The 27,896-nt window shown below is 37.9% G+C and overlaps 6 protein-coding genes and 2 long non-coding RNA genes across 10 annotated transcripts; 5 read left to right on the top strand and 3 right to left on the bottom strand.

The window, feature by feature from the left end:
- The first annotated feature begins 41 nt into the window (after positions 1 to 41).
- On the top strand, positions 42 to 7,475 carry LOC117787292. 2 transcript variants are annotated; one of them, XR_004617680.1, is made up of 3 exons: positions 42 to 311; positions 1,783 to 1,787; positions 7,465 to 7,475. It is a non-coding gene; the product is annotated as an uncharacterized LOC117787292 (long non-coding RNA). The 2 variants fall into 2 exon arrangements; XR_004617679.1 differs by lacking the exon at positions 1,783 to 1,787 and adding an exon at positions 5,431 to 5,433.
- On the top strand, positions 311 to 1,294 carry LOC117787290 (heat shock protein 27). Its single transcript, XM_034625779.1, has one exon. The coding sequence runs from the start codon at positions 346 to 348 to the stop codon at positions 997 to 999; it is 654 nt and encodes a 217-aa protein (XP_034481670.1). The 5' UTR covers positions 311 to 345; the 3' UTR covers positions 1,000 to 1,294.
- On the top strand, positions 2,056 to 2,979 carry LOC117787291 (heat shock protein 26-like). Its single transcript, XM_034625780.1, has one exon. It carries the CDS (start codon positions 2,221 to 2,223, stop codon positions 2,848 to 2,850), a length of 630 nt encoding a protein of 209 aa, XP_034481671.1. The 5' UTR covers positions 2,056 to 2,220; the 3' UTR covers positions 2,851 to 2,979.
- LOC117787285 lies at positions 3,140 to 27,875 on the bottom strand. The gene is made up of 7 exons (XM_034625774.1): positions 27,862 to 27,875; positions 15,978 to 16,072; positions 7,686 to 7,917; positions 7,382 to 7,526; positions 7,189 to 7,309; positions 4,801 to 5,468; positions 3,140 to 4,741 (listed from the first exon to the last, which is right to left on the bottom strand). Exons 2-7 carry the CDS (start codon positions 16,064 to 16,066, stop codon positions 4,113 to 4,115), a joined length of 1,884 nt encoding a protein of 627 aa, XP_034481665.1. The 5' UTR covers positions 16,067 to 16,072; positions 27,862 to 27,875; the 3' UTR covers positions 3,140 to 4,112.
- LOC117787289 (fas-associated death domain protein) lies at positions 17,529 to 18,399 on the top strand. Its single transcript, XM_034625778.1, has one exon. It carries the CDS (start codon positions 17,624 to 17,626, stop codon positions 18,308 to 18,310), a length of 687 nt encoding a protein of 228 aa, XP_034481669.1. The 5' UTR covers positions 17,529 to 17,623; the 3' UTR covers positions 18,311 to 18,399.
- On the bottom strand, positions 18,375 to 21,312 carry LOC117787286 (eukaryotic translation initiation factor 4E1). 2 transcript variants are annotated; one of them, XM_034625776.1, is made up of 5 exons: positions 21,155 to 21,312; positions 19,150 to 19,523; positions 18,984 to 19,083; positions 18,840 to 18,927; positions 18,375 to 18,758 (listed from the first exon to the last, which is right to left on the bottom strand). In XM_034625776.1, the coding sequence occupies exons 1-5, from the start codon at positions 21,176 to 21,178 to the stop codon at positions 18,595 to 18,597; spliced, it is 750 nt and encodes a 249-aa protein (XP_034481667.1). In that variant the 5' UTR covers positions 21,179 to 21,312; the 3' UTR covers positions 18,375 to 18,594. The 2 variants fall into 2 exon arrangements, with proteins under 2 accessions (XP_034481667.1, XP_034481666.1); XM_034625775.1 differs by lacking the exon at positions 21,155 to 21,312 and adding an exon at positions 19,627 to 19,979.
- On the top strand, positions 20,520 to 21,233 carry LOC117787293. Its single transcript, XR_004617681.1, has 2 exons — positions 20,520 to 20,899; positions 20,956 to 21,233. It is a non-coding gene; the product is annotated as an uncharacterized LOC117787293 (long non-coding RNA).
- Positions 21,840 to 22,714, bottom strand: LOC117787287 (transmembrane protein 70 homolog, mitochondrial). Its single transcript, XM_034625777.1, has 2 exons — positions 22,141 to 22,714; positions 21,840 to 22,078 (listed from the first exon to the last, which is right to left on the bottom strand). The coding sequence occupies exons 1-2, from the start codon at positions 22,639 to 22,641 to the stop codon at positions 21,872 to 21,874; spliced, it is 708 nt and encodes a 235-aa protein (XP_034481668.1). The 5' UTR covers positions 22,642 to 22,714; the 3' UTR covers positions 21,840 to 21,871.
- Positions 27,876 to 27,896: the final 21 nt, after the last annotated feature.

The following is a 27,896-nucleotide window of genomic DNA, read 5'->3' on the forward strand; positions in this document are numbered from 1 at the left end:
CTTGCACATCTATTTACTTATATTTACATACTTGACGACACGCACAAACTCCTAGAAATTGCAAGAACTTTCCGAGTGTGGGATCGAGAGAGCAAAATGTTTTGCTGGCTCACTCATACACATGCACACCGGCAGAAAGAGCGAGAATATTCAAGAGCGCAAAAGCAACAAGCTGTCGGTTTTGTCTTTGTGTGTTTGCCACTTTGGCGTCGGTATAAAAACTCGCTCCGTCGTCAGCTGCGCCGCAATTGTATTTGAATCGTCAGCGAAAGAGCATCTGCTGTGCAGAAGAGAGCAAATAAAAGAAAAAAGTTACATTGTATACACAAAAGTTAAAGCTTAAATATGTCGATTGTTCCACTGTTGAATTTGGCACGCGATCTTGATGCCGCCTACAATGACTGGGATCATTTGTTGGACGATGATTTTGGCTTTGGAGTGCATGCTCACGAGCTGTTCCACCGTCCACGTCTGATGATGCCTCATCATCTGCAGCGACGTCGCTCTCACTTCATGCCCTATGAGAGGAGTCATCATCATCACCCATTGATGCCGGTGTCGCGTCGCCGAAACTCCGCTGGCCAAAACGCCTTGTTGCCTATCATTGGCAAGGATGGCTTCCAGGTCTGCATGGATGTGGCGCAGTTTAAGCCGAGTGAGCTGTCCGTCAAGGTGGTGGACAAGACGGTCATTGTGGAGGGGAAGCACGAGGAGCGGGAGGATGGACACGGCATGATTCAACGACACTTTGTGCGCAAGTATACCCTGCCCAAGGAGTACGATGGCAACGAGGTTGTCTCGACTGTCTCCTCCGATGGAGTGCTCACCCTCAAGGCCCCCCCTCCACCCAGCAAGGAGCAGGCGAAGCAGGAGCGCATTGTGCAGATTCAACAAACGGGTCCTGCTCACTTGAGTGTCAAGGCGCCAGAGGGCGCCACCGACGGCGGCAAGGGAAAGAGCGAAAATGGAGCTAGCGAGAAAATGGAGACCGGCAAGTGAAAAAGTGAGACAGCAGTTAAGAAGACGATGGGAATCGGAGTGTTGTCACCCTGCTCGGAGGAGAGTCCAAGACTAAAACCCTACACACACACACACACATTCATATGCGTGCACACCAACACTTAAACATCGCTCATTACATCGCATTCAAATAATATTCATCACATATTAGCTATAAGAGATTTTTAAGCCGCATCAATTCATAATAAAGTAAGAATAAGTATTTTGAAAATACGATCCATGTGTATTATTAATTTGTAATGTAAAAGAAAAGCGGCAGCACTTAAATGTCTGTTTGTATGCATGTCTGTATTTGCATTTAAACTGTGGGACACAAATAAAGTAAAATACATATTAAAATCTAAATAACTCTTGTGTGTTAGTAATTCGCCAAATTCAAAATATATTTTTCATACAATGTAGCCGATTGTATCCTTACATATGCGTGTAAATAAGTACATAGAGGTGTACATATGTACATAAACTTTAAAGTACACAAAAAAGAGTTCAAATTTCATATTTTTCGTCTTTGCAAGTCTTTGTTGTTGTTCTCTTTCACACATGCACATTCGCATGAAAGCTCTTAAAAATGCCTCTCTCTCACCCGCAAATTGCGCGATGTTTTTGTCTCTTTGGTACTCACGCACACAATAACTTAAACGGAAATTTCGCGATGTTTCTGGAGCTTTGCTTCTCTTTCTCTCCAATATGCTGGTCAGCAGTGTTGCCAGTTTACCTATCTTTCCGCCAAATGTGGATTTTTTTTCATGCCAATTGCGGGAGAAGTTGTGAAATAACGGCTGGCAGAAATTCTAGCTGTGTTTAAAGCTTAAAAACTATTGGAAATATTGCAAATTAGTAGGATATTTTTAAACATATTAATTAATAAATGTCTTCATAGCTTTTTCTAGCTATTTTTTAATGTTGATATAGCTTTTTTAGACTCCTGAAAGTTGGCAACACTGATTGTCAGTCGTTCGATGTTTTATGCAAAGCTTGCTCCTTGGCATAACACAAAAAATCTCTCGAATTTTCTCGAAGAGCGACAAGTCAGCTATAAAAGCAGCCGGTGTCGCTTTGTTTGTCTCAGTTGTAAAACTAAATTCGTTAGAAGCACATCTCGCTGCGCGAAATAAAGAGAACATAACGGGAAAAAATTAACTTTATAAACTCCATTTTCTCTAAAAGTATTGGATCAAGTAAAAAAAAAAGGAAGAGAATATGTCGCTCTCTCAACTGTTTAATCTGGTTGATGCCCTGCAGGAGAACTGCGATCCCATCTACGACTTTGGCATGGGGATGCATCCGCGCCAGCTGCAGTCCCTGGCAGCTTCGCCGGCTTTACTGTATCCCTGGCAGTGGGCTCATCCTGCCTGTCCAGCATTGGCGGGTAACAAGATGATGACCAAACGTCACAAGCGTAAGCACGAAAATGGAGGTGGCGATGTTTGGAGCATGCCCATCTCCCAGGTGGGCAAAGATGGCTTCCAGGTGTGCATGGACGTGACTCAGTTCAGTCCCAATGAACTCACTGTCAAGGTTGTGGACAAGTCCATAGTCGTCGAGGGAAAGCATGAGGAGCGCGAGGATGATCATGGCTACATTTCGCGCCATTTTGTGCGTCGTTATGCTCTTCCCGAGGGATACGAGGCCGACAAGGTGATGTCCTCGCTGTCCTCCGATGGAGTGCTCACTGTGAACGTGCCGAAACCACAGCCCATTCAGGACAAGTCCAAGGAGCGTGTGGTTCAGATCCAGCAGGTTGGACCTGCTCTTCTGAATGTGAAGCAGAATCAGGAGGAGAAGCAGAAGCAGGGAGAGAAGCCTACCAGTGGTCCCACCAATGCCTAATAGATGTGGATCTAGTCGCATTATCCTCATTCCTACTGATATCATAGATTTATATCGAGCAAAAGACTAATATGTAATAATAAACTAATGTTAGTTTTGAAAATTAATAAAAAAAATGTTGAAAAACAACTGTTAATTGTCTTTGGAATAGTGTTATAATTGTTTTGCACATATTTATTTAAATATTTTAATACATAATAAAAAATTTAGTTGTCATTTCTTGTTGTTGTTGTTGTAATAATGCTCGGTAACTTGTCGCGATCATAAGTATGTACTGTATATTATGCTATTTCTACATCTATGTATATCTCGGTTTCAATTTCCGCAAAGCTGAGCTGAGGATTTACATAGAGAGCCGATAAAGCTTCACGAAGGAGCTTTTGCTTTTGCACTTTAATCATCCAAAATGCTTTAAATAGTTTATTACTTTTAAAATTATTATTATTTTGTTTGCATTGATGTTCGTTTCTATTGTTGCTGCTGTTATGTTAGTATTATTATTGTAATTATTATTATTATTGGTATTATTTGTTGTTTAATGTGTATATATTCAATGACGCTTAATCACAGATCAATTTTTTAAAATTTCATTTGACTTAGAAGTTAAGAAACAAAACACAAAATTTCACAAAGTACACGACTTCTGCTCTCTGCATAAACATACATACATATATATATATGTCATAATGATATTATAATAATAATATTAATAGTTGTAGTAATTATATGGAGCTACATACATATAAACGGTTTTGGCTTAGGCAGCGGGATGAGGGGATTAATCCAGCGCGAGCTGTGAAATTGTTGAGAGATTTGTTTCTGCTGCAGCTGCACGAATTACAGCAAATCTTTATATATATGTACATATTGTAGATTTAATTGGTATTTATATATATATATAAGTTTGTTCATTTGTTCCGTATCTATTTAATTATATATATAGATATATAGATCTATACTGTTAATCAAATGAAATCATATTTGTTTCTTCTAGAACGTACATTATTATTTCTTGTTATGTTTTGCAGTCTCAAAAATTGTTTATGGGCTTTTTGTTAAACATGGGATACATGTGGAAACATGGTTAAATGAATACATGGATTATACATGGGGGGAAACATGAATACATTGGTTACATGGAGAAATAAGTTGTTGGGAACGCTAGGAAAGTGTGTGCGGTATAAAAAATATGGATTTGTTGTGGTTCAGTCTGGACTTGGATCTATGCCTGTCCAGCATTATAGAGTGTACGCTGGGAATAATCACTTTTTGATGAGACTTTCACAGCTGCTGCTGAGATTTGGCAAAGATTTGAAAGACAAACGCGAGCGATCCATTTGGGCATCGACTGTGCAGCTATTGGAGTTGTTGGTGCCACCGCCGGGATTCGTTTCATCCACGCCCTTGTCGAAGGAGCGACGCAGTGCCAGCTGCTGATGCTGCTGGTGACTGGCATAGGCAGCTGGCGGAGATAGCGGTGACGAGGGCAGCTCTATGTCCAGCACAATGTCGCCACCATCGGCATTCTTGCACAGCATGGCCTCCTGTTCCAGCTCCAGCTTTGTGTCCGAATAGCGACGCAAGTCCGCATCTCTGCCCACTCGACAGTCAGCGGCGTCGACACAACAGCCCAATCCGGTTGGCTCCTCGGCGCCCAGAATGCTCGAGTGGCGATAATCGATCTTTGGTGGTGTGCTGTAGTCATAGGTAAGCGGTGTGGCCACGCCCACGCACAGAGGCGAGTCATTGAGTATATCACGGTTCTCCAGGAAAATGGACGAGTTGGAGTAGCGCTTCGACTGATGTGGCTTATACACAAATCCACCCAATCCATTGGCCACCGCATGCGAGACACCGGAGCTAATCGAAGGCGCCTTATGCTCACCGCTGCCTGCAGGATTAGAATAGGGATTAGAATGGCATTTCGGAATGGCAAATATTAATACTGACCACTAAAGCTGCTCAGTTGCATGGCGTGCTCGCGGCCCGTGTCTGTGGAGATGCCGCTGGCGCTGAGATCTTGCCGCGAGCCGGCGCAGAGATCGGCGGCTGAGCCGCGACTGGAGCTCTCCGAATGCTCGAGCACATTATGTATGGAGTCGTGGAACGGTGTCATGCTGCCCGAGCCCTGCGGACAGGGACGGAACGAGGAGATCTGCGACAGGCCATCATCCAGCGCCCAATCGCGATCATAATTGTGTTGCGACTGCGAGCATTCGATGTTGGCTGCCACAGCCACTTGACCCAATTGTTGGCCCTGTTGCTGGCGCTGCGCATGTGCATCCTCCGTCTGTGTCCCAGCACTGTTGCTGCTATGTGGCACCACGTCCAGCTGCAGCATATGATGTGGCGAGGCATTCAACAGTCGCTGCTGCAGCTGCAACTGCATTTGCTGCTGATGTGGATGCAATCCCGTTGACGACGCATTGTCCAAAGCACCGCAGCTGGAATCGTGAACAGCATGTCCAGCTCCTCCCGTGGCGTTGATCTCGACGGTGCCACTGACCGCACCGTGGGCCAACGAGCTGTGTGCCTCGCTAAAATGATGATGAGCGACCACCGGAGAAGGCGGTGCCGGAGGATGTATCTTCTCTGGAGCGTTTTGGATGAGCAGGATCCTGCAAGAAGCGAGAAGAGATTAGTATTAGTTAACGATGGTCGAAAATAATTAAATTTTCTAAATCAACACAAATTTATATGCAGAATTAATTAAGAGACCAAAACATGATCAAAATGACATTCCGCTTAAAAATCGGTTCCGTTTTGACAAAGTTATGAATGCTTGAAGTTGGTCGAACCTTTGACCTAGCAACTTTACAAGTCAAAATTTTTGTCAGATTTCACATGATTTTTTACAGAAAAATGAAAGGACCCAGAATCAAGTTTAAAGTGTGATTTTATACTAATTATGATATAAGGAGTTGATTAAAAGTGCAAACTTGAGATTTAAAATTTTGAATTTTCAAAATATCAAAGGGGGGACCCTTAGCATCGAACCCATGATTTAAGGGATAATAATTACTTTTACAAAATTAATTAAATTTGAATGCAGAATGATTTGTGAGGCCAAACCAAGATCAAAATGACATTCCGCTTGAAAATCGGTTCCGTTTTGACAAAGTTATGAATGCTTGAAGTTGGTCGAACCTTTGACCTAGCACATTTACAAGTCAAAATTTTTGTCAGATTTCACATGATTTTTTACAGAAAAATGAAAGGTCTCAGAATCAAGTTTAAAGTGTGATTTAATACTAATTATGAAATAAGGAGTTGATTAAAAGTGCAAACTTGAGATTTAAAATTTTGAATTTTCAAAATATCAAAGGGGGGACCCTTAGCATCGAATCCATGATTTAGAGGAAAATAATTTTTTTTTCAAACTTAATAAATTTTGAATGCAGATTGATTTTAGAGGCCAAAACATGATCAAATTGACATTCCGTTTGAAAATCGGTTCAGTTTTGACAAAGTTATGGATGTTTGAAGTTGGTCAAGTTATTCTATAAGAGAATGTTAATCAACAATTATTTAAGAACAGTTTTACAGCTTTTGTAGTTTTTAAAACAGCTTTAGCTCATTAATTCAACCATTTCATTTAGTTTTCTATATAAATTAAAATATTTTCAGTTTGTTAAACAGTTTAAGAAAAGTTACTGTAAAGTGAAAATGAAATTGAAGTTGCTGTTTGCAGTGTTTACGCTTTTTGTGGTTCACACTCTGGCTTTGTGGAGAATTGAAAAGTGTCCTGGTGAGCCAGGCAAGTGAATGGAAAATCTTGCCAAGCTGTGTGAATATTAAAGTTCTATTACAGTTCTTCAACAAAGCTGCAATGAGCGTGTGGATCATGGTCACAAGAGGATAGCTTGGTGCAAAAACAGGGCCATGACAGATATGTGGTATTTCAACCAGGCTCATAGATCTTGTGCATTAATGCAATATTTTGGCTGTGGCGGCAATGGAAATCGTTATTGTACAAAGCAGGATTGCATTAGTGCATGTGTGCGTACATAATGTAAAGAATAACAAGAGTTAACATAATCATTTTTAAATCAGCTTAGCTAATTATAAATTACAATTTTGCAAATGAAAAATATATAATAACATTGAGTGTATTATTAACTAGAGTATTATGATAAAAACTAAATACTTCTTGTAGTTAGTAAAGTTAAAAAAATCTAACTTTGATCTTTGTTTAAGTTGTAATGGAATACATATTGGGAATCTATTGTGTTTCTTAAATTTAATGGGTTATGAAACCCAAGATACTGCTTGGCTCAAGTATAATCCTTGACTAATCCCTAACTAAGTATGTGGGCTATTTTTGGATGGACTACTCGCCTGTTGCGTGCCTTCCAGCGATGGCAGAGATGCAAATAGGCCTTGCACTGAATGTACATAAAGACAACGCCGCCAGTGAGTCCAACGGTGACAACAGCCAGCTTTGTCCAGAATGGCCAATCTGTGTGTGGGAGTAAATGTCAATTAAATGAATCATGCAAAATAATTACTAAACGGGAGTGTGTATACAAACCAATCAGTCCACGTTTCACATCGTCTGCTGCACGCTCGATGAGCACACACAGTGACCAGATGACGCACAGTGCGGCGGCACAGTGGAAGAGCACGGTGCAACAGAGACGGCGTCGCTCAATGCTGGAGATGTCAAGGCTGCGCCACTGCACCGTCCAACCGCAATGCAATCGATGAGAAGGAAGCCCAAACAATGCACGAACCAAAAACAAAAACAAAAACAGACAAATAAATAAGAAATAAATTAGTTTTGAGTACTAGATACAAATATTATTGGAATCAATTGCAACCAGATGTTGCCTTACCTCATTGAAGGGTTTGATTTTGGTGTGCATTATAAATGGGAACTTGCACAATTCGCAGGAGTTGGTCGCCGATGCGGTCAGCCATTGTTGCAAACACGCCTGGTGGACATACTTGAGGCTGCCGGAGCAGTAGCATGGCGTCAGCAGTGGATTCTGTGGATCACTCTCGCAGTGGCAAATCCGGCAGATGTCCCCACTGTTCTGTGATGCTTGGCTGCTGCCAGAACCGAATCTGCAATTCAAATTAGTTTTATACTTTATTTTATATAAGTTGTGACATTTCAAATGAGTCAAAAGAGAGTGTGCAAGTGTGTGTTAGTGGTTGTGGTGTGACCTTTAGTGGTTGCACGCACCTGAGTGATAGAACAGATTACTTCAAATTGAAATGACAGCGCATTTGATGCCAGACTTGATTGGCAGCAGAAAAGCCGAGCAGACGAAGAGCCGAGCACTCTTGTCAGCTCCACGGACTGTGGACTATGTCTTTTGTTCGTTCTTCACTGTTTCAACAAAGGATTGCCAGGATGTGTTGTTCGTCTGGTCTCTGTCATATTCCTTTATTTATGTCCCTCTGTCTGTCTGTCTGTCTCTTATGTGCAGACACGAGTATGTGCAAACAATCCCCTAGCATGTGATAAAAAAATACTTAGTTAACCCCCCACCGAACAAATTTGACTCACTTAACAAATAGATATTTCCAAGGAACAGCTATAGTATCTATAAATAACAACTTTATAAGTGAGACCTACACAACAACTACTAATAATGCATTAGCTTGACATATTTTTTCAAGATATCATTACAAATATGTAAGCTTGATACTTTCCCTAGAATAAAATAGAATATGGAATAAGAGAGAATATCTCAAAAAATGCCCATTTGCGGGGCGACAAATTTTTCGTACTTAGCAGTTCATTAAAAACAAATCGTTAAATAATGAGATCCATTACTTGGCTAATAGTATTTTTAATTTCATAATTATCTGCTTGTTACATTTATAAATATTATAAATTATACTTTATGAAGACAGCTTTCTAAAGGTCAATAAATAAAACTTTAATTTATGGCTATAATTTCTAAGGCAACTACATGATAAAGTGGCTCGATTTTGATAAGAATATAAGCAAAAACAAGTGGGAAAGGCTATAGTCGAGATCCCGACCATAGGATACCCGTTACTTATTTCAATATAAAGTACTTTAAAGAAGTGACGACCTAATAAAAACTACTGCATACTTTTAGGTGATTGTATTGAAATAATAACTTTATTAATAACTTTGGTTAGCTATTACTTCCGTTCTACTTGTCCGATCTTGCTGCGGTAAAGTGATATTATAGATAGCATTAATTGGTAACTTTAATAACCATAAAAACTGTATTATCTTACAAGCTGTGGGTGTGATGGTTTTTCGGACAGACGGATGTGCTGATCAAGAATATATACACTTTATGGCGTCGGAGATGCCTCCTTCTCCCTGTTACATACATTCCAACGAACACAATATACCCTTTTCCTTATTTATTAAGTGACGAGTATAAAAACGTATTATATATTTCAATTTATTAGTTACACACACAAACAATATGTATAACTTAATCAATGATTCCACTCAGAAAATGCATGACACATTTTATGACAAACTTGAAATACCCTCATCAAAGGGTATTTAATTAATATAAATGATAAGTTGGCAACAGATATACTACGCAATATTAATGAAAGCTTATTTTGTTTTCCGGTGCAGCTGCACCACTGGATTCTGGTGGTGCGTATCCACCAATCACCCAATTAAGCACTCACAATTCACAACTCGCACTCACGCCTTTGGCAAGCAAATGAATGCATATGAATCACAATCAGTGGACAGTGCAATTCATAGTCGATCTCTGCTTTGAATGCACATAGTCACGTTTTCTTTGGGGGGGAGTTTAATAAGTAATATTATGGATAGGCATACAGTTGTGGTCGTCTATATAAGTACACTTTATATTGACAAACGTAGAGTATTTGCATTGTGGCTACAATTTGCACAAAACTTAGAACCAATGTGTCTATTAGCAAATACAAGCACTTAACTTAGTTAGCACAAAGCATTTTGCAATAAGATATGTATTTATACAAAATATCAGGCAATACATTTATTTGTTATTCACATCAAGATTATCTACGTGTGAAGTGAGTTTAAATAATAAAAATTCATTTTTTTATACATTTATTTTTGTGATTTTTAAATGTTATTTTTAAGCAAACCGGTTTGTTATTAAATGAGACAGAAAGAGGTGTAAAGCGATTAAATTACATAATGAAACACACGAAAAAAACGTGTTGTAAATTGCAGTCGGGGCTAAGTATAATTCAAGATTTACATATTTAAATTCCTGCTTCAACGATTATGTATATAGATATTTATTTAGTTTCCCCGTTCCCAATTTCACCAGCTTATTGAAAGGGAAAACTTATATATTCCGACAGAAAAAACGAGTTGTATTAACTTTTTAATTTAATTGAAAGGCTTCTTCTGAAAAGCTCAGATTTCACTTTAATTTTGTCCAATTTTTTCTAGGTATTTCTCAAAATAAAATTCCAGCTAAAAGTTGAATGAAAGCTCTTCCAATTAAGTCGAAAATTATAATTACATACCATGGTTTAAAAAAAACGTACAAATAAATAAATCGCCCTCAATCGATAAACTTTGATATGAAATGCAAACAGGCAGCTGCCTTAATTGCGTTTCAAATATTGTATATATATATACACACATACATACAAATACTGAATCCCAATACAACTTAATAACATTGTATTGGACTTCTAATCACACAAATATGCATGTATCAAATCACACTTGTTTTCCTGGAATAGCAAACGTTTCTTGAGTAAACCTTTTTCTAAGAAATCAACATGAATTTCGCCTTGAGGGTGCACATTTTGCACCCCTAATTGGGCTACAGTTGAATTTTATAATAATATCAAATTTACGACAAAGATATATTTAATAAAATAATACATTCAGTGTAAATACTTTACTACTGCGTTTGAAATTATCTGGAATTGAATTATGTGTTAAAATATTCCTTGCATTAAAATAATGTATATAAGCGAAACGATCACGAAGATTATTCAATAAATTATTATGTGTTATCACAATTTCTGTTTCCCATTATTAAAGCGCTTTTATAATCTACAAATGTACATTTTCTACATTTTTCGAAAAAAAACAAACAAACTTATATACATTGAATTATTTACAATGGAGTAATACAAACAAATGCATAATTTATTATAAAATGTTAATATTGTTTCTGTAGGCAATTCTTAATAAAAAAAACTGATAAGAAATTTTATAAGTGCTATTTTTCTATGTTTTCAATGCATAAACATTAAGTGACAACAATATCGGGAATATGATTAGGCAAAGTGCTCGGCTTGAAAGTGTTTTAATTCGATTTGTTGCTGTTGCTGTTGTTGTTGGTAACATGTCAAAGCTTTTAGCTGATATTAGATGGCCTGCACTATAAGTTCATTAGCTATGCAGCTAATTTCAGTTGAACCATGTTTCCAGCTGCGAGCTGTAAGAGTTGACCAAGTTCATGGCGCTTGCAATTAGTGGAGCTCGGGTAAACGCTATTATTATTGGCCCGGTCTACGCCCGTAATAAGCTCTAAGCGTGTGGTTAACTACGTTTGCCACAGACAACCAATTGGCCAAAAAAAAAAAAAACAGGAAAACAGAAATAAAGTAAAATTGGTTTTTATACGTTTTAGTTGAGGCACTTTTACTTTCATTTGACCCCGCCCACTCCACCTGTGTGTGATTGTGTGTGCTTTAGAGCTCGGACGGCAAGTGCGTGATTGAACCGAAGGACACCGCAGGATACGGCGGACACGACAGCCACAAATGCCAAGCCAGCCAAGCGTTTACTGTTTGCGGTGTTGCTCTTGTTCGTTATAGTTGTTGATGTTGCTGTTGTTGTTGTTGTTTTAGTTTTTGTTGCCGGGTTGTCATCACATTTGTTGTGGGTCTGGTGGACGGTCTGAGGCCATGGCCACATCGTAGTTGCCTCAGCAATTGACTGTCCTTGGATCAATAAAACGCATTTCGAACCAAACTGTGGAGCAGGACGCCGGACACAGGACAGCAGCTCATCAAGTACACATACAAATACATACAGATACAAATGTATCTGTATCTGTATCTGCCCACTTGTATCGCATCTATATACATACATACAGATTTATGTACAATTTGTATATATTTTCTGCTGCTTGTTTATCCTTTGATATGCGCATCCGTTTTGGGTTGCCTGCCAATTTTATGACTTCATTAGATAATAGGCTCAGGAGCCGACTACACACTACAGACAACAGACGCCAGACTGGCGACATACTCAGTCCTCTCTCAACTACATCTTTATCTTCATTTCCATCTTCATCTTCGTCTCCATCTTCTAGTTTCAGCTTAATCCGAGGAGACCTCCGCCACACCCTTTGATGAGTTGCCAGTTGTTTTTATGACCACGTACTGTAAACAAATTTCGCGTCTGTCTCGATAATTGTGCGCAATTAGTGAATTTAAATTGAGTTGCGATCATGCCACATAAATTAATGTCCGCCTCAAACCCCAAATCCATCACAAAGAAAACAAAGAAATGCTAATTTTTTATCATCGCAATCTACGCAGTTTCCGCTCTGATTTTATGTGTACTATTTTTATCTGACAAACTGTCATAACTTTGTGATTTCTTAACCGATTTCCTTGCGGAATGTCAATTTTATCAATCTTTGGCCTCTCATTTGACTCTGCATCAAAATTGGAAAATTAAATTTTTTTTCCATCATCATTTTTTCTATTTAGTAGAAACTAAATGAACTATGAGGAAGTATTATGTATGATTCCGTAATGTAAGATATGACGTAAGTTCGGGTAATTTTAGTACTTCCCTCTTTTCTAACTCACTTTATTGAAAGCTGACGCATTCCTTTATCGCAGCGATAAGATAAGCTTAGTTCCAAAACATTAATAATAATAAAGGGTAGTTTATAGCTCAATTCTAAACTATTTTCGGTTGACAGCCAGAAGATAATAGAGTCAATTATATGTTAAGTTAGTTGTTTTCATATATTTTATTTTTACGAGTTCTACTTAAATTATTACAAGATAAAGATACAAATGGTTTTTGTCGGAACAATCGGTGTATATTCAAATGCAATTATAGTATATATTTCATCAATTTATGATCTTGTTATTTAAACATGTAGATGAACACGGACCAATATAGGCTATGTCGGCGATTCGTCTAATTATAGACCTACACAGAAATACACACACACACACACACACACACACGACAAACGGACTCTTTGTCTACGTAAGCCTAAAAGCACAGCACTGTTGAGCAGAGCGTAAGGAGCTTTTCAAATGAACGTGCACCAATCCTAATACAAAAAGCAAGAATTTTGATTTTGAAGGGATTTGATACCCTTTTACAACTTTTGACTGATCGACAGAATGTAGAAAACAATAACAAGTACATATCTTTGATGTTGGTTGAGCTCAATGGACAACTTTGTTTTGAATACAAAAACTTCATTTTCGACCGATTATCAACTTTATAGGACTGTCTGGAGAAAAATGACACATCTTTCGTAATTTTTATCTAGATAACTTCAAAGCTAAGAGACTATTTTTTATAAAAACTGACCCAGATCAAGAATTACATTGATTATTGTACTTAAGTATTGTGTTACAGATTTCTAGACCATATTATTATACACTCTATAATTATAATTATGATTAATAATTATACAATGGACGTGAGCACATAAATACATACATTCATATAAATGCAAAAACTATCGCATTTCCACTTTGAGGCAGGTGCAAAGTTTCAATTAAACAACTTTCGTTCTCTTTTATGCTATGTGTTTTGGGTTTCGAGTTTCCAAACTTGCAACTGCACAGTTAAACAGTTGTTGTTGTTGCTGTTAGTTTGCCCTTGCTGAGCTAGCAGTGCTTCCGCTGTCCCATCCACACATACGTATATAAATTTATTTAGATAGACAGACATACTTATGTGATTGCTTATGTATTGTTTGTAATCAGTCCGGGCAATCAGTTTGTATTATTGCACGAGACGTCAAACCATAATAATTAATATATATCCCCCCATCCCCATCCCTCCCACTACCACTCCCGTCCTATATCGATACACAACGTAATCGGACAATCGAAAGTGCTGTGATGGGCATTCTCCCATGGCGATCGAAGCCATTTGATACACAGCATGCATAACGTATACGCAACGTGTTACGACAACATCAAATGAATCAAATGTAAATGCAAATGTCGCCCTGTCACTTTTCAGCTGATTGAATGTCTCTCACACAAATTCTATATGTCTATATAAGACTATATGAATATGAATACCATATATAAAGAATATATTCTTAATATATACACCCATATAAAAAAAAAAAGAGTTGAAAGTCGCCCCTTTAGCTCGCTTTTGCTGTTTGTTTTCTTTTCGCTTTTTATTGCCGTCTTTAACTGTACTTTGTTTTGCTTTTTGCTTTTTTTTAACTGTTTTCTGTTTTTTCGTTCTTTTTTTGCAGCCAACTGGTTTGAGGCTTGCAGCTGACAAAAGTCAGGCGCCTTATGAAAATAAATATAAATGTATATGGCGTATTAAAAAATGTATTATATAATTGTTAAACTGTTTCCCTATTTTTTTTAATTTTAACTAGACTGGACATGGATATGACTAGCTAACTATGGATACAAATGTAATTAAATATTTTCTTTATCATATAAAATGGATCAGTTTTAATGCATTAAGTTTATTGCCAAATAAACAAACCATTCCCAACTATTCTAGGTGATTATTGGGTATTGTGCTATAATTACTTGTGCTTATATACATCGTAGTTGTTGCTGCTGTTGCTGTAATTGCCGTGAACCTTATCAGTTCATATATATTTAGCTTTGCTACATTTACGAATTGCTTAAGCCGCTTGGCAAATATGTGAGCAAACTTGAGTAAATATTTAAAGGCAACAACAACAATAACATGCATTGGATATTTGTGTAAGAGATTTCCACATCGGCGGACTGGACTGATTGTGTTGTTTGTGGCACTGATAAGTGCAACAACTTGCGCCTTTTGTGGACTCGCTGAGAGATTTCAGGTTCACACTCAGTTAGTTGACTCTTGTTGATTGCTGTATAAATTAAAATGACGGCATAATTATGGCAAGAAAAATGCACACACTAGTATCAACAAATGTGAATGAATAAATGAATGAAGGGGTTGAGTTGAAATTATAAATCAAAGTAATTAGACGTCGACGTGTCAGTTAACTGACACCTGACCGTGTATATAAATCTGAGAATTTGCATTTCAATTGATGCGACTTCTCCGCCCCCTTGACGAATGCGAATTACGTATGTAAATCCGCTCGTATAATGAATTCATATATTATTTCCCATAAATATAGTATGTGCATATAGTACATATACTAGTAGTTATCAATTAAATTACTATCATTAGTGCATTCGCTTAATGTGACAACATTAATGAGCTTTGTCTGTTTGATGATTGAATCAGTGAATCAATATTCTCTGTTTTAATATCTATCTATGATACATCCGACGATTTAAGTATTCTTAATTTATGATTATTATCAATTAGCAAGTGCTGTTTTTATGTGAACACATCACTTTTCATTGAAATTAAATGATGCAATTAAAATAAAACAGGAAAATCGAGTGAACAACCGTACAAAAACTATATATAAACATTTATATAGTAATAAAGCTTAGTTTTACTTTTTTTAGTTTATAAACCATACTTTTTCGTGAAATATTTTCACCTTTAACCTTTTGCTTCAATGTCAGACATAAGATATAGTAGTAATTTTATTCAGCAGGCTCGGGAAAACCTGTAATAAACCTCTGAGGTGGCTTAAAGACCCCTTAGCTGGATAATTACACAGATTAAATAAATAAAAGATATACAAATAATTGTAGCATCGCAAACCTTCATGTAAAATTTATGGCTACTTAATATAATTATTTTTAAAGCATTTTTAATTGCGCTTTTATCACTGAATAATTTATACATTTTCAAAATGTTTACAGTTTAATGTTTACAGTCGCCATGCCAAACTATGCGACATTGGTCATATCAAGGGCACACTGTAAGGCGGGGCGAACTCTGACAGAGTAATAGAATTTGTGTGTTTATTTTTGCTCATTTATTTTTTGTATTTTTTTTTCAGTGCACTCGAACTTACCTGACATTTGCGTAGTGCTGGCCGGAGCCTCCGGTGCTCCAATCCACATGCTCGATATCTGATGATGTTTTTGCGTTTTCGCACGACATACTTGTGTGTGTGTTACTCTGTTATTGTTGTGGTTGTTGTTGCTGTCGTTTTTGTTGTTTGCTCTATGCCCTGCATTCAAAGGGATGCATTCGAGAAATCTGGTCACTCTAATTCAGCAATCCTTACGTTGTTTTCTTTTTGATGTTTTCGTTTTTCGCTTGCCCGACCCCTTGCGTAGGGTCAGAGAACTGTCTTTGTTGTTAACGTTAAAGTTAACGTTATACGATATTAAATTTGTGCTTTGTTATGATTTGTTGGTGCATTTGTTTATTTTGAAATGGTAAACAGATGCTGGCGCTTTATTTGTAGCAACTGCCGCCTCTGATTGATGTTTTTTTTTCACACAGTTCATTCGTTCGTTGACTTTACGCAGATTATTTTGGTCGGAGCTTACTTCGATTTTTTGCAAAAATGAAAATAAAATATCTATTGCACTTTGACGTACGCTTTTCAGCCAATGAACTTCTGCAATATCTCTGCCCGTTCGTGTACTAGATGCGAATGTGTATGTGAGTGTTTGTGCGTGTCTATTATTATATTTTTGCGAATGCACAAAGAATTGTTTCAATTTTTTTTATACACGATTTGTATGGTGCAAAAATACTATTTGTATTCTGCTATATATACTATGAACGTAATTTCACATATTTGTATATATTTTATCTGCAATCTGCTGAAGTAACAAATAAAACAAAGGCATTTTGATTAAACCTGCGACAGAGACGCACTTGCACAAACGAGGGCTGCGACGACACTGCCAGTGTGACTGCTGCCAGCGCACGTTATGGCGCTGCCACCCGGCCCAAAGGGTTGGCCCCAGAAAAAGTTCCCGATCTGGCATGTCGTACCATTTCAGTCAAGTTGTAAAAATTATTGCAGCTAAGAAAAATAAACTTTTTTAAATTTTTCTAAAAATTAAAGATAGAATTTTAAAAATTTTTGCAGAAATTTTGTTAGAATTTTGTCGATTTTTTTAACTTTTTTTTAAAATAAATTTGTAATTTCACTGCCCTTGGGCTAACTAGCTCAAACCTTCATTAAAATTTATGTCCATATTTTACTATATTTAATTTCAAACTTTCTTCAAATAAATAATTTATTGCAAAGTTATTGCATATTGAAATTTTCAATTTAACTTAAATCAAAATCAGTGTTGGCAACTTTATGGGCAGAGATGTCTTCGCACAGCTGATTACAAAAAGGGCAGCACTGATAAGTGGGCTGCCAAATTGTGAAAAATGTGAAGTCGCAACAAAAAAACGGGTTTGGCTTGCTTGTATATCGGATTAAAGGTCCTTTTTGACAAAAATTCAAACAACATTTCTGTTAAAATTTTCAAAAATTGGAAAAATAAACAAAAAATTCATTTTTAAAAAAGACACTGAAATGATGTAGATCAGTTTTCAAGGTCTGGCAACGTACAAATAAACTGCAACTATTTTTTGCTAGGTGGTAATGTCAGTGGTCTCACTGCAATTGGCTGCAAAAAATTAAAAATTATTTAGACTGTCAATTTGGACCTTTCTTTTAGTTTTTTAGTTTTTTTAAAAAGTGCCATGGCAGCACAAATTCAGTGGGGCTACGATGTGCTGAAGCAGATGGCCATTGAAGGTGCCTCCAATGCAGACTTGGACGAGCTAAAGGAACTCTTTTCCAGTGAAATCGGATCCACCCGAAAAAGTGATCGTATCAACACAATAGAAGAGCTAATTGATTGCCTAGAAAGAGGTGATGAAATCAGCGAGGAGAAACTTGATCCTCTGCGATCTCTTGGCATACGAAATGTGCAGTTGCAAGAAGCACTAAGCGTTTACCAAAAAGTTGAACATCCTAGAGTTTCCGTAAATCAGTATCAGGAACAAAGACTGGCCGAGGAGCTGCAGCAACAGTTGCACATAAGTCCGCAGCGCATTCCCCAACCGGTTGCAACTCAGCAGAACTACGTGACTGTTGCTCAGTTTACGGATGAGAAGCGTGCTGCAGTTTTCAAAAAGATATCACAGGAATTGGGACGCTCCTGGCGAGATCTCGGTCGCAAACTGGGCATTGGAGAGGGCGCCATGGATGAGATCGAGGCTCGCTTCCCACAAGACTTGAAATCACGCATTCTACGGCTGCTGCAGATCTTCGAGGAGGACGAGTGCAATGATCCAAGGCAACTACTCTTGCAGCTCTGTCGTGGACTCTCCGACTGTGGCCGGAAGGATTTGCGACGCCGTGTTGAGCAAATCATGTCCCACTGAAGCGGCAAATGTGATTCCCATCTTTTTTATAATACATGTACCTACTTATCCAAAAATCTGATCATTAAAATTCACATTTTTAAACTTTATTTTTTATATATTTTTCGCATAATCCATGACACTGACTACAAAAAGCAAGCGATTGATAATTTTCGCCGTTTTCTGATAACAAGGGGGTTTTTCGTTTTCTTGTTTTTGGGTCTTTTACAGTATTACGATTGAACGGCTATAACCAGTAATAAAGGCAACACAAATAGCTAAAACTGTTGCAAAGTTCCGTAAGTTTACAAAGTGTAGATCGATTTGACACTGGAGCCCTGCTTGACCATTGTGTCCTTGTGTAGCTGATATTGCAACATATTCTGGCGTCCCAGACGTAGAGCATCACGTAACTTGTGTCCAATTTCCAGAGCGGCTTCTTCATTGTTACCATTGGCGGTCCAAATAGCTGAGAATATATCAGAGTAACGAGGAGAGTTATAAAAACTATGTATATGTATATTTATATGGTTAGTTGCAGTTTACTCACAAATCTTGTTGCTCTTGCCGCGAATATTGACAACAGCACCGCAAATCTGATCGGAATGATCGAAAGCCTCGCCAATCAAACAAAGCAGCTGAAAGACAATTCAATTAGGTATATATATTCACTATTTAATTACCTGTAACTTACCACATCGAGCCACAAGTTGTCCAAATCGTTCTTGGAGCTTTTGTTCAGAGTGATCACCCAGCGACCACCCTGCTTATTGGCAGCATCCTCCCACATCGGACTGAAATATATATTTAACCAAATATAGATATTATATTAAGAGTAGGTAATATTAGAGTTTACTTACCGTATGCTCTTTTTGAAGAGTGAGTAATCGCTGCCCAATTTGATCTCAGATGGGGGCTTAATGTGGTTGTATAGACTCCAAAAGTCCTCTACTGTATCGAAGCTGGTAATTTCGTTTTGCATATCCTCCCAAGATTTGGTGCGATCGTTCTCCAAATACCACAGTGTCCATGTGTTTTGCAGCGGGTGTTTAAACAAATGCTCGGTGCGCACTGCAGCATCTCCATCCGACTGCTGTTCAGTGGTTGCCTTTGGCTCCTCAACATTTTCAGCCACTGTGGCAGTGGCAGCAACATCAGCAGCAGCTGGAGTCGACTCTGGGCGTCCAGGTGCTACTGTGTTCACCTGATCGCTGTTGGCAGCGCCAGTGCTGCTCTATATCATTTAAATATAAATAGAATATATAACAAAATTGGTTAGAATTAAAATGTAAAGAGAGAGAGAGAGAGGGAGAGAGTATTTGATTATTGAGGTTTACTTTGAACATGGACTTGGGGTTGGCAAAGTTCTTCATTCTGTGAAAGTCGCTCTGCATGTTGAGGCCGAAAGAGAGTCTTGGTTGTTGTTCTTGTTGTTGCTGGGAGTATGAGCTTTCACGTTGTGCTCACTACTGAGAGAGAGAGACTGCGAGACGATGATTTTGATGTTGATTCACTTGACGCGATCGCTGCTGTTTATATATTTATGTGTATGTGTGTGTGTTGCTATGTATGTATGCGTGCGTGAAGCTTTTCTTTTCTATGTATGTATTATGTTGGTATTATATGACGAGCCGGGTACAATTGCTTGCAGTATTTTTTTATTTTTGACTCTTCTGCTTCTTCTTTCCGTGCAGCCTTTCTTTGTGACTGAGGACAAATATATTCTGTGGATTCTGGAGATCGAGGCAATGACACTACACTGACTCACTTTTCACTTATGTGTGTGTATTTATTTATTATTTTTTGGTTTTATTTTGTACAAAATGAAAACTTGCTAAACTCGTTATGTGCAATTCCAGGCCGTTTTTTACTTTCGATTTGTGCACAATATTAATAATATGTTAATACACAAAATAACGTATTTTTTCGGAACTGGAAATTGGGTTACAAATTCCTAAAAAAAAATGTGATGTTTGAATGCTTAAAATTTACGACTACACGGCAAAAAACACGCACATTTGACTGAAAACACACGGACTGCCTTGATCTTCAATTTTTCCAACTTCTTAGCAAATAAGAAAAAGACACAAAAACTATTGAGCTAAAATTCGTGTGCGAATTTCGATAAGTGACGCGAATTACTGAAAGCCAACGAACTAAACTGTTCATCTGGCGTTGGATGCAATGAAAGTCGGCGTCGCGTCGCAGTCGCCATGGCGAAAAAAGGAAAAAAAAAAAAAACTTAACTGTTGTTTCTCTGGCTGCTTATTGCAGTAAATTACTCTTTCTTTTTGTTTCTCCTGCTTCACCTACTTTTTATGCTGCACACATGCACATACTAACACACACATATACATATAACTATATATATAAATAAGGTATGTAGAAATACTGATGAACAACACTGTTTGGGTGTGCGTACAAATCGCCTCTGCGAATTCCAGCGAGCGAGCGACACCAGAAAAAGAATGACAGCCACAAAAGCAAGCACAGAGGCAAACGCGCGGCGTGTTTTTAAAGAGCAAGCGAAAAGCAAAACCAAAAGCAATATGCAAATGGAGAGAGCAACTTCGTAAGGCAGCGCGAGTAAAATTACGTAGTCGACGGCGTGTAAGTAACAATTAACTTCACTTCATTACGTTAATTGCAAACAACAATTATTTTAGCCGAGCGTACATCTAATTTAACTGATTGAAAAATGTAAATGTAAATGGAAAACTGCCGATGACGTGCCACGCCAGCTGCACTAAAATACTGTGGTTATGCCCCTCGCTCTGCACTTCCCCTTGTGTGCAACAGCCCTGTTTATCGACGACCCTGCCACGGCTGAAACCATGCGGCTTCCAATTGCTATTTTATTCTTACCTTTTCGGTCTCCGACACTACCATTATTTGAATGAGAGTGTATTTTATAAAAGACTATATACGCACTAGACTTGCGTACTAAAACGCGTTGTAAGATTCGGTAAAACGTTAAATAATTGCGTCTGGCCAAACCAAAGTTTAGTGATACAAATATCACTGTTGCCAAGTTAGCTATTTTATAGCTAATTTTAGCTATTTTCAGAGTTCGTTTGCTATCAAAATTTCAAAATTGCATGAAATCTGGCTATCTTAATATATTTTTAGCTAAGTTTATTTTTGGTAAAACTGCAAAAGTACCCACTAAAACAAATTTAAACGCTTTCCAGTCAGAAACAAGCTTTTGTGTTTCTTAAAGTCTTGGCCAGACTGGTGTGGAAACACTTTTTGGCCCAAACGCTGCCACCTGGTCCACGCTGCAAAATTTTCCGATCTGGCAAAACAAACCACTTTGGGAACCATGCCAACGCGTTCTCATTAATTCTACAGATTTAGTATTTATTAATTACCAGATGCTCTGGTATATTTTAGGTATAAAATTTAACGTTGCTCCTCATTAGCAATTTGCTCCTTAACTGAAACGCGCGCAGTTTAAATTTTTAGTTTTTCTTTAGCAATAATAATTTGCCGAGACCGGATCAAAAAATTTAAACGGCGCGCGGCATGACTATTCAAACAAGTTGGCAGCTATATTAGTTTAATAGCAGTTAAACATTTAGTTTATTGCTGCTTCTTTTTTGTTTGATCGCTTTCATCATTTAAATTTAATTTAAAATCTATGGGTTTATCGTAGCCCATAATGCGCACATAGTGTTCGGGGTCATCAAACAAAGCAGGATCAACAAAGAGAGGACGCTTCTTCACCATAAAGGAGGTAAACATACCGGGAACTTCAGGTACGGTAACATCACTGGGTCGGAACTTTGTCTGCAAGATATAGAGAGAATAGAATAATTAAAAACACTTTGACTGTAAAGTTATTTACGAACTTTGATCTTTAGCAAAATGAGGGATATCGTGGTGGCGGTGTATTCTTCCGTAACTGGATTGTAATGCAGCTCAGTGACATATTTCTTGGTGACAAAGTGCAGCAGCAGCGGTGTAACGAAGGTGAAGAAGCCGCCAACGGTGCACAGGAGGACGGCCATGCCAGTGCCTCCGATCTTCATGCCCTGTTCCATCAGTATTGGCTGTGCCGCAATGCCGGCCAAACTCGTGGTCAGTGAAAATAACTTGACCAGCTTCATTCGCGGTGCCAGACTTCCATAATAGACGCGTTGCAAGTTGTCGGCCTCTGAATCCTTACCAGCTGCCTGTGTTGCATACAACCTGTGCTGTTTTTGTTGTTTTAGCTGTAATTGTGGTTGGAAAGCTGCTCTCGACCAGGCAGCAAATCCACAGCTGGACTGCAGGCGGGCATGACGTGCTGTAGTTGCCAAGACAGCTGCAAGTTGTCTGCCACATGGCAGTGCTGCGCGGATTGTAAACATTTTGAGTAGGTTTTATTTTAAAATAATGTTTTTACAATTTTCCTAGCCGTTCGCGACCCCACATTGTTAAATAACATAATTATTAACACATTTCAAAAACAGCTGAGCTGTTAACGCAGTATTGAGACAGCAGCGCAAATTTCAGAGGCGCTAAGTTGGCTGCGTGAATGTCGACGTTGCGTAGCGAACGTCACTTGATTAGGGTTGGGCGCCTTAATTTGAAAGGGACAATTTCATTTCGGTTTGTCAATAAATATATTAAGCGACTTGATGATAATGAAATTAAATAAATATAAGCATATAATATCTTAAATTGGGCTTGTTTGCAGATAAAATAGATGTAAATAAATAAATACACAGGAATCTTCATGCGTAAGCAATAAAAGCATCAATTATTTCTATATTTTAACCAAACTAACCACAAACACACTCTGTCCAGGTGCAACAACAACAATTTTCCATCGGTTGCAAGCATCATGATAATTGAAACCAAAAACGTGCAGCAGCAACTAGAAATTTGGTTAGCAGACAAAACTTTGAGGCAGCTTTATTACTTGGTTTCCTGTTACGTGTGTGTGTTTGTTTGCACTATATTACGGAAGTGGACTCATAATCTGCTTAAATCGACTATGCAATTTCGCATATAGTATTTGTAGTTGATTAGCAATAAATTTTGGGCGTTGTTGGTGGCCTGTAATGTGCATGTTATGAAAACCAAAAGTGTGCACTGAAAATGCGCATGTAAATTTGAATTAATATGCTCGAATTAATGGCAATCGACAGCTGGGCGAGGTAAACTCTATGAGAAGGGGTCGTATATATTTATGTATGACAAACAGTTAGTCAAGGAAGTTTTTTGACCAAAGAATATTACAAACATTAAAAGATTTATATTTTATTTTATATATATTTAAATATATTATATCTGAATTAAGTTATATAAGCAAAAAATAGTTTAAAATGTAGTAGGCCGAATAAGTTGAGAGTCACTGTGGATATGTATATTGTTATAATTGTGTGATACATGCAATTTGTCGCTGTTCGTTGAAACCGCCACTCAACCGCATTTTTTAATTTATTTGCCTTTAATTGTTTAAATTAAATTGCGCATTGAGCTTATGGTTACATGCCACAATTTTATTTTACATTACATTATTTTCATTTTTTTTATTATATTTTATTTTGTTCAATTGATTGTTGTCATGCCCATCGTTATAAAACATGTCTATAATCTATCTATGTCAAGTGAAGGGCCAGAAATCAACTTGAAATCGCTTTAATGCAGCGCCCGAATTCATTTAGCTGCACTCAGGCGTAACTAATCAACAATTTTCAAAGTGACCAAAAATCACATTTGATTTGGATTTTGATTTTCGACCCACCCTCGAATCGGTCCATCGGTCGGTCGGTCGGTCGGTCAACTGCTGCTCTGACATATGCATTCCCCTTTCTTCCGCTGACCTACGAAGCCTGCTTGCCACAGAGGCAATCCTTTTGTTATCCATGCCTTTTGTTGTCATTTCATTATTGTTATTTCATGCATCATATTCATTCGGCGTCGTCGTCAGCATTGCATGTCCCACCCCCTTTCACTACCCCTTTTTACCCACTCCCTCGCTCCTTCTCTCGCTCTCTATTTGCGCTCCTAGTTAGTTGTTGTTGCTATTGCTGCTTGCCAATTGTTTGGCCAAAAATTTCACATGCAGACGAGCCAAAATAATTCATGGCAAAAAAGTAGCACTGATATATGTATGTACGTATGTGTATGTGTGTAAGCATGAGTAGAGGAGGGGGAGGGGCGGAATTTGGGGGCGTAACTCCGTCAGCGACATTGCATATTGCACATTCAAATTCGTTGTGATATCAATTTATTTTTATGCATCGGTCACGGCTCCTTTTTATGTGTCCTTTTGGCCATCCTACATGCCACAACCCCTTCCCCTTCTCCCTACCCTCCTATCTGCATATGTGCAATGGTGTTATAAATATTACCTTGCCACATTTATTCCGTTGCATGTGGCATGGTCTGATTAATGTGATTTTTGATTGCGTTTGTAATTTGTTTAATTCCATTTTTTATTCATCCTGCTGCCTTGTTGTGCATTTAATGATATTATTAATTTATTTAATTATGCATAATTATTAATTTCCGTGAATAATTTACATTGTTCACGTGTAAAACTCTCAATCTCATTCGAAAAATCACTCATACGCCCCTTTGCAATGTGCTCAAAGATTTCACTCAGTTCTGCAAAGCGTAGAGTGTGCGGCGACTCCTGCAACCCTTGGCTGCCACATGTTGCAAGCGATTTGATGTTGCGGCTCGCCAAGGAGCAAATCGAACACGTCGAACAAATGTTGTGTCTCCTGTGTGTGGATTGTGTTTGATGCAACATTCTGTGTCCTGTTGGAAGAAAAGTATGCGAGTTGCAGCGCATGTTGCATGCAACTTGAGTGGAAGTTCCTGACTGACTCAACAAATTCAAAACGGATGTCTTAATTGGGGTATTTATGCACAGAGAATTAAGTTGAAGGGGCATTTTTTATGTGTTGGAGTCAAACTTATATTAAAACTGAAAATTTAATTTATTTCAAGATAAATGCATTATAAATACATAAATTCAGCTAATTTTCTGGATCTTAACTCAAAAGTAAATTGAAGTTTAAAATTATATCAAAATTAATGCAACTGCTTTAATGCAATACAAATACATAATTATAGCTAATATTATAATTCTTGTGAGCCTTTAAGCAGCAAAAGTAATTTGCTGCCACAAAGGAAGAGCTGAGTATAAAGATGAAGTTGCACGCAGGACGAAGACAGCGAGCAAATTTACAGGACTCGCATAAAAAGGCAATTGTTGAATTTGTAGGGCGAGTATCAGTTTGCCACAAGCTAGACGTGTAATAAATCATTTAAAATTCACTTTAACACGCGCATAACAGCCAGCACATCCTGCCCAGACCCAGGACCAGGCCTCAGCACCCAGACTCTGACTGGACAGCCAAGAGCAGAAGGATCTAAACCAGAAACAGAACCCGAATCAACGACGCATGCAGTTTCCATGGTAAATGCAGAAGTGTGGTAAGAGGGGGAAGAGTGCTGAGCAGGTTTCTGCTGAAATGCTAAACTAAATGCTGGAATAATTACAGACTTAAACTATGCGCATATTCAAAATAAAACAAAAAACTAAATAAAATAGAGACGCAGCAGAAAATGTGGCAAACACACACGCATTTATATACACAAGCCAAGGTTTTGAAATATGCACATGCAAAACGGAAAGAAAGAAAAATTTTCGAATGTGGCTCACACAGGTGGCAAATACATGTGCATACATATACATACGTACATATAAATATACATAGGTATATTTGGTTTCATTGTCATGCATTCGAATGCCAAGTTTTCCCTATTTTCCGCCATTATTTGAGCATAATTCATTTTCACGCTCACCCGATGCCATTATAATGTTTCGTTACGTTACGTTACGTTTTTTCCATTGGGTTTCTTTGTTGTATTCTACGTATCAAATTGGTAGTTCATTTTGCGCACATTTTTGGTTGGATAGTTAGTAAATTGGTTTATAATTTATACGGGCTATCAAGTGCCCAAGCAGGCAAGTCATAATTCTAGCCATTTAATAAAGACAAATGTGCAGCAAGTAGGTCAATTTTAGAGGCACGAACTTCTTGATATATTACGCCCAAGTAAGTATCATTTCGAATGCAACAAAACGTGGCCAAAATTAGCAACAATTTGTGCTTGACTTGTAGTAATTGTAATTGTATATAAAAAACTTAACATTTAAGATAAAATTAATAAAAAAATGTATTAATAAGGAACTAAAATTAAAATGTTAACTGAGTAGATAATAGAAAATGTTTAAGATTATTTGTTATATTTATGATTTAACAATTTAAAGAGTCAGTATACTGTTTTTCAGCTGCTTCCGTTTTTCTAATTTCTATTAACAACTTTGGCTTTTGATAGCGCACAAGTTTCGCTGCCTTGGCTAAAATAATTACTGACAAAGCCTTAAATATTGAATTACACACTTATTTATTTTGTCTTGCCCCAATGAGGGGGGTAAGTATGGGGCAAGGAATCTGAAGAGCTGCAACTACTCGACACTCGTCTGGTTTTACTCGTCCGCACTTCCTGCCGTTGTCTGTCTTCAGTCTTCTCTCTTCTGTCTCCCATCTCCTGTCGCCCGTTACAATGTGTGTCCTTGTCCGTGTCTTTGGTCGAGGCTATTCAAATACCTTTTGCGCTCGTGCAGCCACTCTGCAGTCGACGGTCGACTGTCGGCAGTCTGGATTCTAAAGTCTGCTACTGCCACTGCCACTCTGGTGTTTACTTTGTGGTTATTTTGAGGCTACAAGTTGCAACTTTTACATTTACGAGGACTACGAAGACAATGATGTCCAATGCGGCTCTGGTTTTGGTTGTGATGCGGTCGTCAAACTAACGCCTCTTAGAGATAGCTGCTTACTTTAAAGCTGCGTAATCTAATGAACATGAAATGGCCACCAAGAGGGGTGTAATCAACCCCTCCCCAAGACAACTGTCTATCCATTGATTTAAATTTGAATACTCCTAGAAATTTCAAGTTTTTTTGTATGTTTTGAATTTTTGTATATTTTTATTTTTTTAAATTGCTTTGATTTAATTTAAAAACATATTTTCTTATTTTATTTTGATCTTAATATTTATTCATAGTCTAGTTAAAATCTAACTGATAAATAAGCTATTAATTTTACTTCAAGATGTCTTTCAGACAGTGAAAATATAAAATATTGCCCTTAATAAATTCGTTGTCAACTGCTTTTAATCGACGTTAAATTAATGCATAAAATTAAGTAAAAGTAATCAGTTGAATGCTGGGAGAGTATAGTTTTATGCCTGTCCAGATAAATGTGCCTGACTTTGTTTCTGCTTCAGCACGCAGCGGATTTCGACTTCAAGCTGTCTGCCAGCATTTAAATCAAAATTAAACCCCGAAAATAAGCTGGCAGGGCGAGGGGAGGGAAGGTTGCAGAGTCTGGTGTTGGGGTGTTGTTAGTTTGGCAATGCAGCTGCAACACAGTCAAGTGTCTAAAGTCAATGGTTGTGTGTTCGTTGCTGCCTTGTTGTTCTTCTTCTGGCCAACGCTGCGTATACGTAACGTGCTGTTTGCTTGCTTGTCCTGCGATGCAACAGACAGCAATAGCGACTATGTGTGTTTGTGTGTGTGTGTGTGTGTGTAGCGATT

The sequence above is a fragment of the Drosophila innubila genome (assembly GCF_004354385.1).
Source record: "Drosophila innubila isolate TH190305 chromosome 3L unlocalized genomic scaffold, UK_Dinn_1.0 0_D_3L, whole genome shotgun sequence".
In the NCBI taxonomy this organism is placed as follows: domain Eukaryota; kingdom Metazoa; phylum Arthropoda; class Insecta; order Diptera; family Drosophilidae; genus Drosophila; species Drosophila innubila.